Consider the following 16,471-nt stretch of genomic DNA (forward strand, 5'->3'; position numbering starts at 1 on the left):
TATCACGCCTGGGATCGTGACACCTCTGCTTTCCAGTGGTTCAATGTATACAAACTTCAGGGCTCATTTATCAGCGAGTGATAAAACTCTTTGTGAAAGATAAAACTCTTTGCGTTTGATAATGGTGCTCCAGCCAATCAGCTACAAACTGTCGTGTATTCAGCTCATAACTTTCATGAGCTTAAGAAATGACAGTTGGGAGCTGATTGGCTGGAGCACTATTTATCATTCGCAATTAGTTGTATCACTAGTTGATAAATGGACTCATTGTTTCATGCACAAAACAATTAAACATGTTGTATAAAATTACCCTCAGGCTGTGTGTACAAGGTGTATATGAAACAAATGCATTTCATGTTTAGAATTGGGTCCCATCACCTAGTGGTGCCTAGAGGGGAGGAGCTGGTACTATTTACCTGGGCCCAGGCATGATGGAGGGGCCCAGAGAGGGCCCAAGTCCCCCCTTCCTTACCTGGCAGCTCTCCTCCTCAGCTCCTGTGTGCTGAGCTGCAGTGTGGTCAGGGACTTAAAAAAAATACACTTAAAAAAAAATACAGAAAAAAATAGTACTTTGAGTGTGCAGGGACAATCCTATGATTAGGCCACGCTCTCTGAAAAGTACCTAGGCCCAGCCATACTCTCTACCTCCCTGCCATCCCCAAGATATCTCATTATGGCATGAAAATATTGCAAAATACATAATAATTCAAAATCCAACATCCTTATGGGCGCAAGCATTTCACATATGGCAGACTCAACCTATAATACTTTGTATCTAAATGGTGCAGATAGTAAACCTGTACAACAATAATATAAACAAACAATGCAATACAACACTAATGCAGTTTAGAAAAACAATATAACAAGACTTTTTTTTCACGTTTTTTAATACACAGTAAAGAATACAACAATACCTGAATCATACTTTAAAGATTCACAGGTTGACAGACCATACAATACAGTCCAACTAAAGGAAAAGAATAAACAAGAACCCACAGTTCAGACATAGTAGACTTAAAAGCTCAAGATTATGCCGGCAAAAGCATGATGTCTCCCTCCCACCCCACCCCCCTTCACCCAGTGTTAGTCTACCATTAACTTGTGGTACATGTCTGAATTAAGTATTGCACAACAACTTTTTTTTCACAATAACGTTGCAGAACCCAAAAATAAAATAATGTTTTTTTGTTTTTAAAAAAAAGTACTTCAAATCTGCATTTCAACAGTCTCCAATTTGATTTACTGTCCTTTGAAGAATTCGGACAACATGGAGTCACTTTTGCCCAACCCACCCTAACTTTAAGTATTCTAGACTTAGGCATGCTTTGCATTAGTAAACCAGCCTTGTATTTGTAAATCCCCAAGACATGCACCTACACAAATTAAAGCTTAAGAAATTGGAAAAAAATAAAACAAGACAAGAAGCGGCCCCGTCAGAGAGTCACGTGACGGAGATCAAGAGAAAGATCAGAAGGAAGAAGAGGAAGGGCGAGGGAAAGAGGGAGGGTACCCTAATCCTATCAGCGACCACCATTTAGTCATATCCAATGAAGTTTACCTTTTTTTATTATTATTATTATTTTAAAGTGTTATTCCTACAAATTATACTCTCACATCGCCTGCATATAAGTGACAAGCAAAAAAGGAAAGTAACTTTTTTTTTCTTTTTCTTTAACATAATGAGGTCTGCTTTGTTACCAAGAAGTGATATGGTTTGCAGCTGTATGAGCTTTGATTTTGGTATCCTGGTTTTTTTTTTTGTGCCCATTTGGTTTGACTAGACCAGTTTCGATAGCTACTGGTGCAATATACATGCTGTCAGAGGTAGAGTGAAACTTTTTGCCACTGAGGAGGCTGTAGCAAAATAGGAGGAAAGAAAAGAGGAGGAAATAGAGAAAGCTCAGCTAGGAGGAGGGAAAGTGGTGTCTGATTTCACTCAGGGTGCCCTGAATTAAAGTAATGAGACATACTGTTACTAACCCATATTGTACACAGAATGAAAATCAAGAGCTGTTGCAGTTTTTGTAGATTGACAGGTGAAATGATATATGTAAGTAACCATCTTTTTTGGGATTGCTATTCCTTCCTACCTTGAACATACAAAAGCTCCAATAGAAACGACTGTTCAGTGTCAAACAAAAACAACAATATACACAGAGAGTCATTAGATTTGGGAGCAACCTGGCAATAGCTCTTGGAGCACTATGGTACTGGATCTGGGAACACCACGGTACTGGATCTGGGAGCACTATGATACGCTATCTGGGAACACCATAACAATATAGAACTTGATGGCAGACCATGATACCGGATCTGGGCCAGTGTACCGGATCTGGAAGAACCATGAGCTGATCTTGGAGCACCATGCTACCAGATCTGTAAGCACCATGCTATCAGATCTGGGGGCACCGTACTACAAGATCTGGGGGCACCATGCTACCAGATCTGGGGATACCGTGCTACCAGATCTGGGGATACCGTGCTACCAGATCTGGGGATACCGTGCTACCAGATCTGGGGGCACCGTGCTACCAGATCTGGGGGCACCGTGCTACCAGATCTGGGGGCACCGTGCTACCAGATCTGGGGGAACCGTGCTACCAGATCTGGGGGCACCATGCTACCAAATCTTGGAAGAACTGTGCTACCAGATCTGGGTGCAACGTGCTACCGGATCTGGGAGCACCATGCTATCGGACCTGGGTGCACCATGCTACCGGATCAGGGAGTATCATGGAAAAGGATCTAAAACACCTTGTAAATGGATTTGGGAGTGCCATGGCAAGTAGTTGGAGGCCCTGATAATGTGCTTCATTCAATGCCAGTCATTCAGCAGTTGGCTAACTTAATCTTTGTAAAATAAAAAAAAACTTACTGCTCTGAACAGATTAAGTTCTAGTACAGAATGAAGTACAATATTATTACATACCCTTTTTGGATAACATTTATTTTTTTGACTAAACCAACGACAAAATGATAACATAAATAGAATATTAACAAATATTGTAAAAAATAAAAAATACTGTATTGCATCATGCCGTCCTCTCATACAGGAAACATACCTGTAAGCTTTAGCAAGTTAGCTCATAATAGAATTTGTAACCCTAGATCGTATAACCTTAATAAAGCACAGATCCAAGCCCAGGATGAGCAAATGTTGGCACTCCAAAATTGGGAGTAGGCATGGGAGAAATTTGTTTTTCTGCAGTCACTTCCCAGATCAGCACAAAGGGAGATGTACGTAGTACAGCTGGAGAGCTGAAAGTTATCTTTCCCTTTCCCAGGCTATTGTAATTATATGTAACTGGAAATTGTGGTCTGGACACCGGACAATAAAAAGGATCAATGAATTCACACTATACCGTACTGGACATGTTTATCTCGCTGATCTTTTGGAATATAGTATTGGTGCTTTAAAACAAAAAGAAAATCAGATTTTGGTCCTTAAGATCAGTCTTTGGCTGACTTCCCTTTATGCAGAATACTGTATAACCTGACATTCAGCAGTTAAAGCCTCAATCTACATCTTACCATTTGGAAATCGAATTATCATCATATTGTAAAATCAGAAACACATTGTCTTACAGCAAAACACATGCACTGCCCTTTAACATTTAAGTGATATTTTGTTTTGTTTTTATTTTTAAAAAAAAAGTCCGTATTAATGAACCTTTAAAAAAAAAAGTAATGAAAACCGAACTAAAAAATCCACTGTGCCTTTATGCTACGGATCGACGGATTGGTTAAGTGGATCGAGAATATTTTAAAAAAATGAGTTTGCCAAAATAAAATGCATGCTTAGGAGTTGTCGTGACAGTGCAAAAATACATTTATGTACATCCCTCCTACAAAAACACCAATAGGTCAGCATTCCGTGACGCATGCTAGTTTTCAGGAAAAAAAAAGTGAGTTAGCAGCTCCTGCAGATAGCGGTTTCTTTCTTAAAAGACAAAAAAAAGGGCTGTTTGTACTACTAGAGAATTATCACTTACATATACAGATATAAAAGCAGCATAGAAAGACAGGTTTCTCACCAGCTAAGAATAAAGAGGTTAAATGTGGGCATGAGTAAAAACTACAATGCTTCTTCACATTTGTCCATCACATTTACAAGAAAAAACACCATTGGGGAATCTCACAGGACAGGAGTGTTTTAAACACAGAGAACTACTAGTGGAAAATTCATTTTTTGTTTAAAGTGGGCTGGAGCCGAAGCCGCTGTGTATACATATGTGTACTGATTTCTTTTTGTAATCATTTTGTTGCTTTCCATGATAAAAAATACCCCAAATATTAGAATAGACCCGATTGTCTCTGTGGAACTTTGCAAAAGTGATTCAACGCTGAAAAGTGTTTTTTTTTTTTGGGGGGGGGGAGGGGGCAATTGCTTGGTGACATGATTGCCAAGTTGCTACCTAACTATTGGATTCCTTATCAAAAGAAGCCTTTAATGCGATGGCAGATCCGCTGTTGTATCGATACATCCTACGGCAGCTCATCTTTCGTACTGTTGACCTGGATATTAGTGGAAAAAGAGAAGAACATCTGTCCTTCCCTCCAATCTGCTGCACATCTGCGGGTGTTTGTAGCGGGTCTTCAAAGTTGAGTCCGATACTCTCGGAACGCCATCGTCTACTTGTTAAAATGTCTACTGCTGTATCCAACGCTCATGCCCTCGAGGTTTTTTTTTTTCTTTGTTAAAGAACAATGTGACTTTATTTTTCATAGGAGCCTTTTTTGCTCTCAACAGCAGTTAGCAATCTCTTGGTTTGCTGTTTGGTAAAGCATCTGTTAATGAGGTCATCTAGTTTTAAATCCCAGCTACTGAAAATACCAGGGAGGAGGTCAAATCTAGCATTGTGTTATATTCTGTACTCTCTTTCAGTTTTTCTAAAGAAAAGATATCTTTGATTTCCATAAGAAGTCATTGTGACCCGTTACTGGCCTTCAATATTATGCCACTACTTCACGACAAAAGTAGTCCACTGTTACTGTAGTAATGCAATAGGATAGTTCAGTTTAAATCTTTGAACATCTGAGGATGAGGACTTGGTTTCATTGAGTTTTTAAAGTTTTCAAAAACAGTTCAGTTTTTTTTTAAATATTGTTTTTGTCTTTGTATTTTTTTTTAACGGGCTGCTGTCTCTATGGCGGATGGTGTGGCGGGAGTGGTGGATCGCGGAGTGGCTGCTGGTGGGGTGTCCATAGGGCTTCCTGCGCCACTGCTCGGTGTAACAGAGGAGCTGACTGCTGGTGTATCTCCTTGCTGTTGAGTTTGAAGAGTCTGTCCACAAATATGGTGATGTTTCTCCCAGTCTTTGTGCTGACAGAACGATCCGCAATACCGCGCTGTGTTGCAGCCGCTGCAGGTTTCGCTGGCCTTCCGTCCACAGTTCCAGCAACTCTAGATAAAGGGAAAGGAAAAAAAAAAACATGAGAAAATTCCATAAGAACATTTAATGGCTTAACTCTGTTTATTCCCTCAAAGACTAGCATTAAACGAACTGTAAATTACAGGCACAGGTGGGAAAAGTACGAAATGTGTTCTGAACACATGGTGAGACATTTGTGCAAATCCACTGAATTTGCCTTATTATAGTGAAAATGCAAAATGCTATGTAAACAATCTGCTCTGGTTTTTCTGCAGCAGATGACAGAAATGCTACTAGCAAAGACATTGCCATCATGACTTTCAAAAATAAATTAGAAAGAAAAAAACCTCCACTGCTAGTTTTCTTTTAAGTTTCTTCCCTTGAAGCCTATAAACTGTTTTTGATATTTTGCTGTGTTTCGGTCATCTGCATAACTTCGCTTAAAGTTTTCAAAGTGCCTTCAAATGAAAGGTGGAACCAGATTTTACTGTGACACGCAGAGAACAATGCAGGTTATTTAAAAGGGAATGTGTCTTGTTTCTGTTTTCTTTGATACAGGGCAAAGGAACCTCCACCAAAACAAGCACAAATATTCATTTGTTAAAGGCATGCCTATAAACCTCACAAAACTATGAATAACATTATTTTCAGTTCAATGACAGTGTCGCTAAAATATGCATGATTGAGGGATTTGACGATCAGGCACTGAAATTCTATTGCTTCCTATGATCCTGATTTAGAGACATATTTTTGTGGTCTGCAGTAAGATGCATAAAATAAGAGGTATAAGCGGCCACAGGTCTAAGGCGCTCACAAATAAAAGATAGACGCAGTTTGGTGCATTTGCAAGTACAGAAATTAGAATATTTATGCCACCAATAGGTCTATTTATGAAGCAGTGAAAAGTGTGGAGAAGTGAGCCAGTGGACAAGTTGCCCATGACAACCAATCAGCATTGAAGTAACATTTATCATTTGCATACTATACAATTGTACGGAGCAGCTGATTGGTTGTCATGGGCAACGTCTCCACTGGTCTGTTTCTCCATGGTTTTCACTGCTTCATGAATAGACCCCTAACAGTCCAGGTTTTAGTGGTAACTGTGCTTGAGCACAGATGATTAAATCAAAATAACAGGTACTAGTTACTTCATCTGTGCTCAAGTATGGCTATCCTTAAAAACTGGACTATAATGTGCCTTTAGGACCATGGTTGGGTTTACAGGCTAGACAGAGACTTTTATGCACTACCAACAAGAATGCTAACAGAGTATGGTTACAAACACAGTTTAGTAAATCATGTAAATAAAGCATTATAAAAAAACAGAGCTCACGTGTCTTGTGTGCACTACCAGAAAAATACATTGGGTTCAATTTACAAAATTATGGTTTTTACAAAATGCGCGTATTGGTTTTGAAAAAAACATATTGTCAATTTAAATGTTGCTGCAAAACCAGTTAGAAACCATTCCATAGTAAATAAATCAGCTAATATCATATTGCCTGCTATGTATTATACTGTAGTATCTTTTTCCCTGTGCACCATGTGTCATAAACATCCCATATATCTCATCTTTTGAACAGTACTCTTTAACCTACTGTACATGAATATAGGAAAAGTTTGTGTAGTATCAATCTATATAGAGGGAAATTAGTCTGGTGTCTGACAAACAACCAGCAGTATACAGCAAGCAAGACAATCCTTACTATTATTATTATGTACTGTGTAACGTGTAGCAACTTAGCAGACATTATGTGGGCTGTAGTACATTTGCTGTACATATATTTAGCCTACAATGCATTAGGAAGTAGTGGCATCGCTGAGACACTACGCAGTGGGGAATTTTCCATTAGGCACGTGAGGCATGTGCCTAGGGGAGGCACTTGTTTGGGGGCGGCACTTGGATGCTTGTGTTATTACTGTCAGCCCAAAATTTACCAGTAGCTGCAAAATATTTCCAGTCTACTGTAACATATGCTATCATGAGTTGAATATAAACAGGTAGGACATGCCCAGACTGCCCCTGTAAGCTTCCCTACTTAGTAAATATGTATACATAATAAAAAATAAAATGTCATAGTTCATGACTTTTTTTTAATTCTATTAAAATGCCAATTATCAAATGAAGGATTAAAATGAATCAATGAAAGTAATAAAATTAGGCAGGGGGACGGCCGTTACTGTTGTGCCTAAGGGGCGGCCTAAACCCTAAATCCGCCCCTGGCACTGTTTATTGGTTCAGCCTCTATGAACAAGCGAGAGGTAAACTTTAGCTGTAAGGGGTCGATTCAATTACACGCAACTTTTTTTGCACTCAAGAGTAAGTGTGGCTATATGCCGCAATTACGGTACTGCCAGACTCACAGATTTTTGTTTGAAGACCCATAAGGCCAAATACATAAATCCACGAGTCTGAGGCGAGGTTGAACTACGAGAGGAGCCAGTTGCAAGGCTGTCAATGGTGTTTCCATGTTGTTACAATGGCAACTCATCCTCTTCTAATTAAATTGACCCCACAGAATAATATAAAACCAGTGTCACTGAAATAAAATCTTACTGTGCAAGCATTAGTACAATTTACAGTTACATGTTCCCAAGAGAAGGTGTACCAAGACTTGCTGGAGTCTTTAGTTTGCCCTGCCACAGCCTACTCCATTCGCTTGCTCGGTCCGATGTCCATGCATATGTAGTAGGTAGGTCTCGTCAGAATCCAGAAGCAATAGTCCAAGCTATCAGTTTATTATTCATTATTCAATGGAACGAGCTCTTAGAGATGCTGTGGCCATAAAAGTTAAATGCATCGAGAAAAGGTTTTGTTTTTTTTTGGGCCAAAATGCGAAGTGTCTTAAATGCACTTCTCATGGGGTCTAATCATTATTAAATATTTGCAGATTATTCCCAGAAAACAGCTGTTTTCGTGGGGTGCCTGCAAATATGAAGTATCCCACAGATGTACTATGGGGGGATAGCAGCAGATCTCTCAGCTATCTGCCACAGTCCCTCCACTTTTGTCTTCAAATGCAGTTCCCATAGGTTGCTAAGCATTCCAGATCTTGGACCCCAATAGAATATCACCCTATAATAGCCAATAGGCAACTAATTCATAAATTGTTCCATAAAGATGGAGCTCTCTGCCGGCAAACAGTCGTGCATGCCTATTGGCTGCCAGAGACCTGAACCAGAAAGCCGTGTGACAACGTCACGCTATCACATAACTTCTTAGCAAAACCAGACCCCTGGCAAGAGCATTTTAGTAAATCTATGTGAAAGTATTAATGGTCACATTGTGAACTTCTGCATGATATATTTATCCATACTTGCCTACCGTCCCAGAATGACCGGGAGACTCCCAAAAAAACCAGGAAGCGTTCCCTGTCCCCCGTAAAGGTGGGCAAGCCTTCTGTATCTCCCTCCAGTTGCCCGCACCTGCCCTCGGCCGGCCACAACAGAGCACAAGTGGGTGGTCTGAGGGAACCCGATGACGCAGTTCGTGCTGGGTCGCATCATTGAAACGCTGCCATCTGCTATATAATGCCTGTTTTCTTGGCACTGTATAGCAGGGGGTGGAGACAGGATGACATGATCATGCCGCCATGCCCGCCAAAGAGCCCACCTTCTCGCCGGCCATGTCCACTGTGCGCCGACTGTACTGCTCCCTCCCAGAGGAGACGGTAATCAAGTTGGTAAGTATGTATTTATCACATCTGTTTTAAAAACGTGGATTGTGGTAAGTATGCCCCTTAAATGTTTCGCGTTCAATTAAACATGATATATACACACAATTAACCACACATATACACACCTACACATATACTTTGTATATATATATATATATATATATATATGTATTGTAACACTGTAGGGGTGCAAGGTGCCTTTTCCTGGGGAATATGGCAGCACGCAGCAGCTGAGGAACAACACAAGTCCAGTTTCTGGTACAACTGACCCCGGCCAGTTTTATTGAAACAGAAAATAAAACAAACCCCAAAATAAAAATACCTTGCCTGTCCGGCACTAACTAAACATAAGACGTTCCTAACTGTCACTAAACAAAACACAGAGTTCTTCAGTACATACTGTATAGCTTACTTGCATCAGAAAGCGTGTCTCTCACACACAGATCCTGCAGCCTTCCCAGGCAGTCTGCCCATACTAATCAGGTTAGAAGCACTATATCACTCTTACACAGCTGAAACCCTGATTAGCCCTCTGTGAGGCCAAAGACCCGAACTGGGCCCAATGTCTAGAACTCGCCTTATCTCTCTCTCAGAGCCTTTACCCAGCTTTTACAGCAAACTGAAAAGGTTCAGACAAAACAAAAAGCATTTTTCCTAGAAGTTAACATTTTCTAAAACATGTAAGACAAGAACCTGGGACAAATATACCTGCCCTCAAACACTATCCCAGTGTTCTTGTCACATATCCCCCTCCCCTGTTTCGACCTAGGGGCCGGAACACTTGTAGCCCCCAAACAGAAGATGCGAGACAATGCATCTGCGTTGGCCAATTGTGTTCCCGGTCTATGTTCGACAGTAAACTTAAAGTCCTGCAACGCTAGAAACCATCTAGTTACACGAGCATTCTTGCCTCTATTTACATACATCCATTTTAAAGGGGCATGGTCTGTCACTAGTCTGAATTGTCTACCCAAGAGGTAATATCTCAAGGTATCTAGTACCCACTTAATGGCCAAAGCCTCCTTTTCCACAATGGCATACCTTTTTTCATGCTCATTGAGTTTCCTACTCAAATAAATGATAGGGTGTTCGTCCCCATCTCTGGTTTGGGACAGCACAGCACCTATCCCTACCTCTGAGGCATCTGTCTGTACCACAAATTCTTTTGAAAAATCTGGTGTTATCAACACCGGTTGTGAACACAAAGCCACTTTTAACGCTTGGAACGCCTTTTCTGCATCAGGGTTCCATTTCACCACATTTGACTGCTTCCCTTTGGTAAGGTTTGACAACGGCACCGCTGTGGTCGCAAAATTAGGAATAAACCGTCTATAGTACCCAGTAATTCCCAAAAAAGCCCTTACCTGTTTTTTATTCACTGGACGAGGCCAGTTTTGAATAGCATCAACTTTATTCAATTGGGGCCTAATCAGACCTCTGCCTATGGTGAAGCCCAAGTATTTGACCTCCTCCATTGCGAGGCAGCACTTCTTTGGGTTAGCAGTTAACCCTGCCTCTCTGATTGAGTCCAGTACTGCTTGTACTTTAACCAAATGTGACCCCCAGTCTGTACTGTGAATTACCACATCATCCAAATAGGCAGCTGCATATTTTCTATGGGGCCTCAAAATTTTATCCATCGCCCGTTGAAAGGTTGCTGGAGCCCCATGCAACCCAAAGGGTAACATCTTATACTGGTACAGCCCCTCCGGAACCGAAAAGGCTGTTTTTTCTTTGGCGCTATCAGATAAAGGTATTTGCCAGTAACCTTTGGTCAGGTCCAATGTGGTGAGAAACCTGGCTGTTCCCAGCCTTTCTACAAGCTCATCCACACGGGGCATGGGGTATGCGTCAAACTTGGACACCTCATTTAACTTACGAAAGTCATTACAGAAGCGTATGCTACCGTCGGGCTTCGGGATGAGCACTATGGGACTGGACCACTCACTGTTAGACTCCTCTATGACTCCAAGTTCTAACATGGTTTTAACTTCCTTAGAAATAGCTTCTCGCTGAGCTTCAGGAATCCTATATGGCTTTAAATGAACCCTGACCCCTGGTTCTGTGACAATGTCATGTTTTATTATGGTCGTTCGGCCAGGCAGCTCTGAAAATACCTCCCTATTTTGGATGAGAAATTCTTTAACCTGATTGTTCTGATCAGCTGATAATGTCTCTGACACCTTCACTGCGGGAAGCAACCGGGGTGAAGACACCGAAGGGCAAGGCTCCGCTGACAGAGACAACCTATCTTTCCAGGGTTTGATTAAGTTAACATGGTAGATCTGTTCGGGTTTTCTCTTTCCCGGCTGGTATACTTTGTAATTAACCTCATTCATTTTTTCCCTAATCTCAAATGGACCCTGCCATTTAGCTAGGAATTTGCTTTCCACAGTGGGTACCAAAACAAGAACTCTATCTCCAGGAGCAAATTCCCGTATCATGGCACTCCGGTTATAGACCCTCTGTTGAGCACTTTGGGCCTGTTCCATGTGCTCTCTGACAACAGGTACCACGGCTGCAATCCTATCCTGCATTTGTGTTACATGCTCAATAACGCTTCTATAAGGAGTGGGCTGTCCTTCCCACGTCTCTTTGGCAACATCCAACAGCCCTCTGGGGTGTCTACCATACAACAAATCAAATGGAGAAAACCCCGTAGAGGACTGAGGAACTTCTCTGATGGCCATTAACAAGTAGGGCAACAAACAATCCCATTTTTTACCATCTCTCTCAACAACCTTTTTTAACATACTTTTTAATGTTTTATTAAACCTTTCCACCAACCCGTCAGTTTGGGGATGGTAGATGGACGTCCTGAGGTGAGTGACCTTAAATAACTTGCACAATTCTTTCATGATCCTTGACATAAATGGAGTACCTTGGTCAGTCAAAATTTCTTTTGGTATTCCCACTCTACTAAATACCTGCACCAGCTCCCTAGCTATCGCCTTGGTTGTGATAGTGCGTAAAGGGACAGCCTCAGGATATCGAGTGGCATAGTCCATAATTACCAGGATATACTGATGGCCCCGAGCAGACTTTAACAAGGGCCCCACAAGATCCATGGCTATTCTGTCAAACGGGACCTCTATAATAGGCATGGGAACTAGTGGGCTCCTGAAATGGGGTCTAGGGGCATGATACTGGCATTCAGGACAGGAAGAACAATATTCAGACACTTCTTTATAAACCCCTGGCCAAAAGAACCTTTGTAAAACTCTTTCAGTGGTTTTTTCTGCCCCTAAATGTCCTGCGGTAACGTGACTATGAGCTAAATCTAGTACCGTTCTCCGATAAGGCTGGGGAACTACCAGCTGTTCCACCACATCCTCACCCCTTTTGACAATGTGGTACAAGAGCTCATTACAGATGGCCATGTGGGGATACGTAACCCTGTCACCTGGTACCACAGGTTCCCCATTAACAATCTTAACATTCTCTCTAGCCTTTATTAAGGTAGGATCCTTTAACTGTTCAGACGCAAACAGATCCTTCTTTACCTCCAGGTCAGGCACGCTTTCAGTTCTAACTACTATGTCTCTGTTCCCGGCAAGAGGGTCCTCACTGGACTCCCCATCTGTCACTTCCCCAGCCAAACTAGCAAAAGGCAAAGGGCCAGAAAGTTCCGAAGACCCACGTACATCCATAAAATCACCGGTATTATCAACTGGCTTTTTACTTCTCACATCTGTTGATAACCGTGATTCCCACAGTTTCCAAAAATGAGGAAAATCCCTCCCTATTATGGCCTCATGCACCAAGGTAGGGACCAGTCCCACTTTAACCATTGCTGACCCACAACAAGTTTCTATATTCACCTCAGCAGTGGCATAATGTTGGGTATCCCCATGTATGCAAGTTACCCCAATAGGTATTTGCTGGACCTTTAAGGGGTTCACTAACCCAGCTTTCACGAGGGTAACTAAACTTCCTGAATCTAGCAAGGCCTCTACCCGGTTACCTTCTAAGAACATATCACACATTTGTTTTTCCAGCTCAGGTGAAGGTATCACAGTACAGGCTAACCTAGCAAAGAAAGACATTCTGCGACATTCAAAGGCAGCATCACATTGCATGGGTTCTTGCGTGACTGGGCAATTGGCAATAACATGACCTGGCATACCACACCTAAAACATTTAACCACACGATTATCAACCCATTTGGGCAGCATAGACCGTTCTAGCCCCATTGGCCTGTTTCCAGGGCCAGTGTTTACAGTCTCTCCAGCCTTGCGTTCTCTTAACCGCCCAGCAACGTTTTCCCACGGAACAGTCTTACCAGTCTTTACTGAAGGGCGCTGTCGAGGATCTATGGGTTGCTGGGTGGTCATCAGTAGTTCCTCTGCTGCCAAATACCTCTCTACCATGTCCACTAATTGGACAGCAGTACCCGGGTTTCCATGGCTCACCCACTTGCGCAGGACCATGGGCAAAGATCTCAAGTAGCGGTCCATGACGACTCTTTCCACCATCTGGGGACCAGTTAATGTCTCTGGCTGTAGCCATTTTTTTGTTAGCTGAATAAGGTCGTGCATCTGGGAGCGCGGAGGCTTCTCCATGGCGTACAGCCAACGGTGCACCCGTTGTGCTCGTACTGACAGCGTGACTCCCAGGCGGGTCAGGATCTCAGTCTTTAGTTTATCATAGTCCCGAGCCTCAGCAGGGCTTAAATCAAAGTAAGCTTTTTGGGGCTCACCTGACAGGAAAGGTGCCAGCAGACTGGCCCACTGTGCTTTCGGCCAGTTCTCACGCTCGGCAGTCCTTTCAAACGTGGTCAGATAGGCCTCCACATCATCAGCCTCTGTCATTTTCTGCAGGAAGTGACTGGCTCGTATAGAACTAGAGCTGGTTGGAGCACTGACGGCCACATCTCCAACCCGAGCTGCAAGTCTCTGCACCACTTCTGCTAAGGCCTCTCTATCCTGACGCTGTTGCCTGTAAAGTTCATCAACAACTGCCTGCTGTTGTCTCTTATTTTCCTCCATTGCCACCTGCTGCTGTCTGTTGGCCTCCTGCTGTAGTCTCCAATTTTCCTCCATTGCCACCTGCTGCTGTCGGTTGGCCTCCTGCTGAGCCGCTGTAGCTTGCAGCAAGGCTTTAAGCAGATCCTCCATGTCAACAGATTTTTCAGGCGGCTTTGCAGCTGCTTTCACCCAGGACATATATCAAACCTTCAGGGGTGAGTCTCAGTAACTTCACACTGGGCTGTATCTGCATAAACCACCGTTTTCTGCAGGCCTCACAAAGCTGCTGCTTTCACTTATGCGCAGAACGGCCTGCTCGCATTCTCCACCAAGTTGTAACACTGTAGGGGTGCAAGGTGCCTTTTCCTGGGGAATATGGCAGCACGCAGCAGCTGAGGAACAACACAAGTCCAGTTTCTGGTACAACTGACCCCGGCCAGTTTTATTGAAACAGAAAATAAAACAAACCCCAAAATAAAAATACCTTGCCTGTCCGGCACTAACTAAACATAAGACGTTCCTAACTGTCACTAAACAAAACACAGAGTTCTTCAGTACATACTGTATAGCTTACTTGCATCAGAAAGCGTGTCTCTCACACACAGATCCTGCAGCCTTCCCAGGCAGTCTGCCCATACTAATCAGGTTAGAAGCACTATATCACTCTTACACAGCTGAAACCCTGATTAGCCCTCTGTGAGGCCAAAGACCCGAACTGGGCCCAATGTCTAGAACTCGCCTTATCTCTCTCTCAGAGCCTTTACCCAGCTTTTACAGCAAACTGAAAAGGTTCAGACAAAACAAAAAGCATTTTTCCTAGAAGTTAACATTTTCTAAAACATGTAAGACAAGAACCTGGGACAAATATACCTGCCCTCAAACACTATCCCAGTGTTCTTGTCACAGTATATATACACTGCTCAAAAAAATAAAGGGAACACTAAAATAACACATCCTAGATCTGAATGAATGAAATATTCTTATTAAATACTTTGTTCTTTACATAGTTGAATATGCTGACAACAAAATCACACAAAAATTATCAATGGAAATCAAATTTATTAACCCATGGAGGTCTGGATTTGGAGTCACCCGCAAAATTAAAGTGGAAAAACACACTACAGGCTGATCCAACTTTGATGTAATGTCCTTAAAACAAGTCAAAATGAGGCTCAGTAGTGCGTGTGGCCTCCACGTGCCTGTATGACCACCATACAACGCCTGGGCATGCTCCTGATGAGGTGGCGGATGGTCTCCCGAGGGATCTCCTCCCAGACCTGGACTAAAGCATCCGCCAACTCCTGGACAGTCTGTGGTGCAACGTGGCATTGGTGGATGGAGCGAGACATGATGTCCCAGATGTGCTCAATTGGATTCAGTTCTGGGGAACGGGCGGGCCAGTCCATAGCATCAATGCCTTCGTCTTGCAGGAACTGCTGACACACTCCAGCCACATGAGGTCTAGCATTGTCTTGCATTAGGAGGAACCCAGGGCCAACCGCACCAGCATATGGTCTCACAAGGGGTCTGAGGATCTCATCTCGGTACCTAATGGCAGTCAGGCTACCTCTGGCGAGCACATGGAGGGCTGTGCAGCCCCCCCAAAGAAATGCCACCCCACACCATTACTGACCCACTGCCAAACCGGTCATGCTGGAGGATGTTGCAGGCAGCAGAACGTTCTCCTTGGCATCTCCAGACTCTGTCACGTCTGTCACATGTGCTCAGTGAGAACCTGCTTTCATCTGTGAAAAGCACAGGGCGCCAGTGGCGAATTTGCCAATCTTGGTGTTCTCTGGCAAATGCCAAACGTCCTGCACGGTGTTGGGCTGTAAGCATAACCCCCACCTCTGGACGTCGGGCCCCCATACCACTCTCATGGAGTCTGTTTCTGATCGTTTGAGTAGACACATGCACATTTGTGGCTTGCTGGAGGTCATTTTGCAGGGCTCTGGCAGTGCTCCTCCTGTTCCTCCTTGCACAAAGGCGGAGGTAGCGGTCCTGCTGCTGGGTTGTTACCCTCCTACGGCCTCCTCCACGTCTCCTGATGTACTGGCCTGTCTCCTGGTAGCGCCTCCATGCTCTGGACACTACGCTGACAGACACAGCAAACCTTCTTGCCACAGCTCGCATTGATGTGCCATCCTGGATGAGTTGCACTACCTGAGCCACTTGTGTGGGTTGTAGGGCGGTCATACAGGCACGTGGAGGCCACACACACTACTGAGCCTCATTTTGACTTGTTTTAAGGACATTACATCAAAGTTGGATCAGCCTGTAGTGTGTTTTTCCACTTTAATTTTGAGGGTGACTCCAAATCCAGACCTCCATGGGTTAATAAATTTGATTTCCATTGATAATTTTTGTGTGATTTTGTTGTCAGCACATTCAACTATGTAAAGAACAAAGTATTTAATAAGAATATTTCATTCATTCAGATCTAGGATGTGTTATT

At 43.1% G+C, this 16,471-nt stretch overlaps 1 protein-coding gene across 5 annotated transcripts in view; it reads right to left on the reverse strand.

Annotated features, from left to right (window-relative positions):
• Positions 1-883: 883 nt before the first annotated feature.
• The window catches only part of RUNX1T1 (RUNX1 partner transcriptional co-repressor 1), a 179,211-nt gene continuing 163,623 nt past the window's right edge, over positions 884-16,471 (reverse strand). For all 5 annotated transcript variants that reach the window (XM_063924093.1, XM_063924096.1, XM_063924092.1 and 2 more), the window contains exon 11: positions 884-5,404. In XM_063924093.1, the coding sequence (XP_063780163.1) occupies positions 5,129-5,404 (276 nt within the window). In that variant the 3' untranslated portion in view covers positions 884-5,128. The remainder of the gene's footprint in view (positions 5,405-16,471) is intronic.

This window comes from Pseudophryne corroboree, chromosome 5 (assembly GCF_028390025.1).
Source record: "Pseudophryne corroboree isolate aPseCor3 chromosome 5, aPseCor3.hap2, whole genome shotgun sequence".
NCBI classification, from domain to species: domain Eukaryota; kingdom Metazoa; phylum Chordata; class Amphibia; order Anura; family Myobatrachidae; genus Pseudophryne; species Pseudophryne corroboree.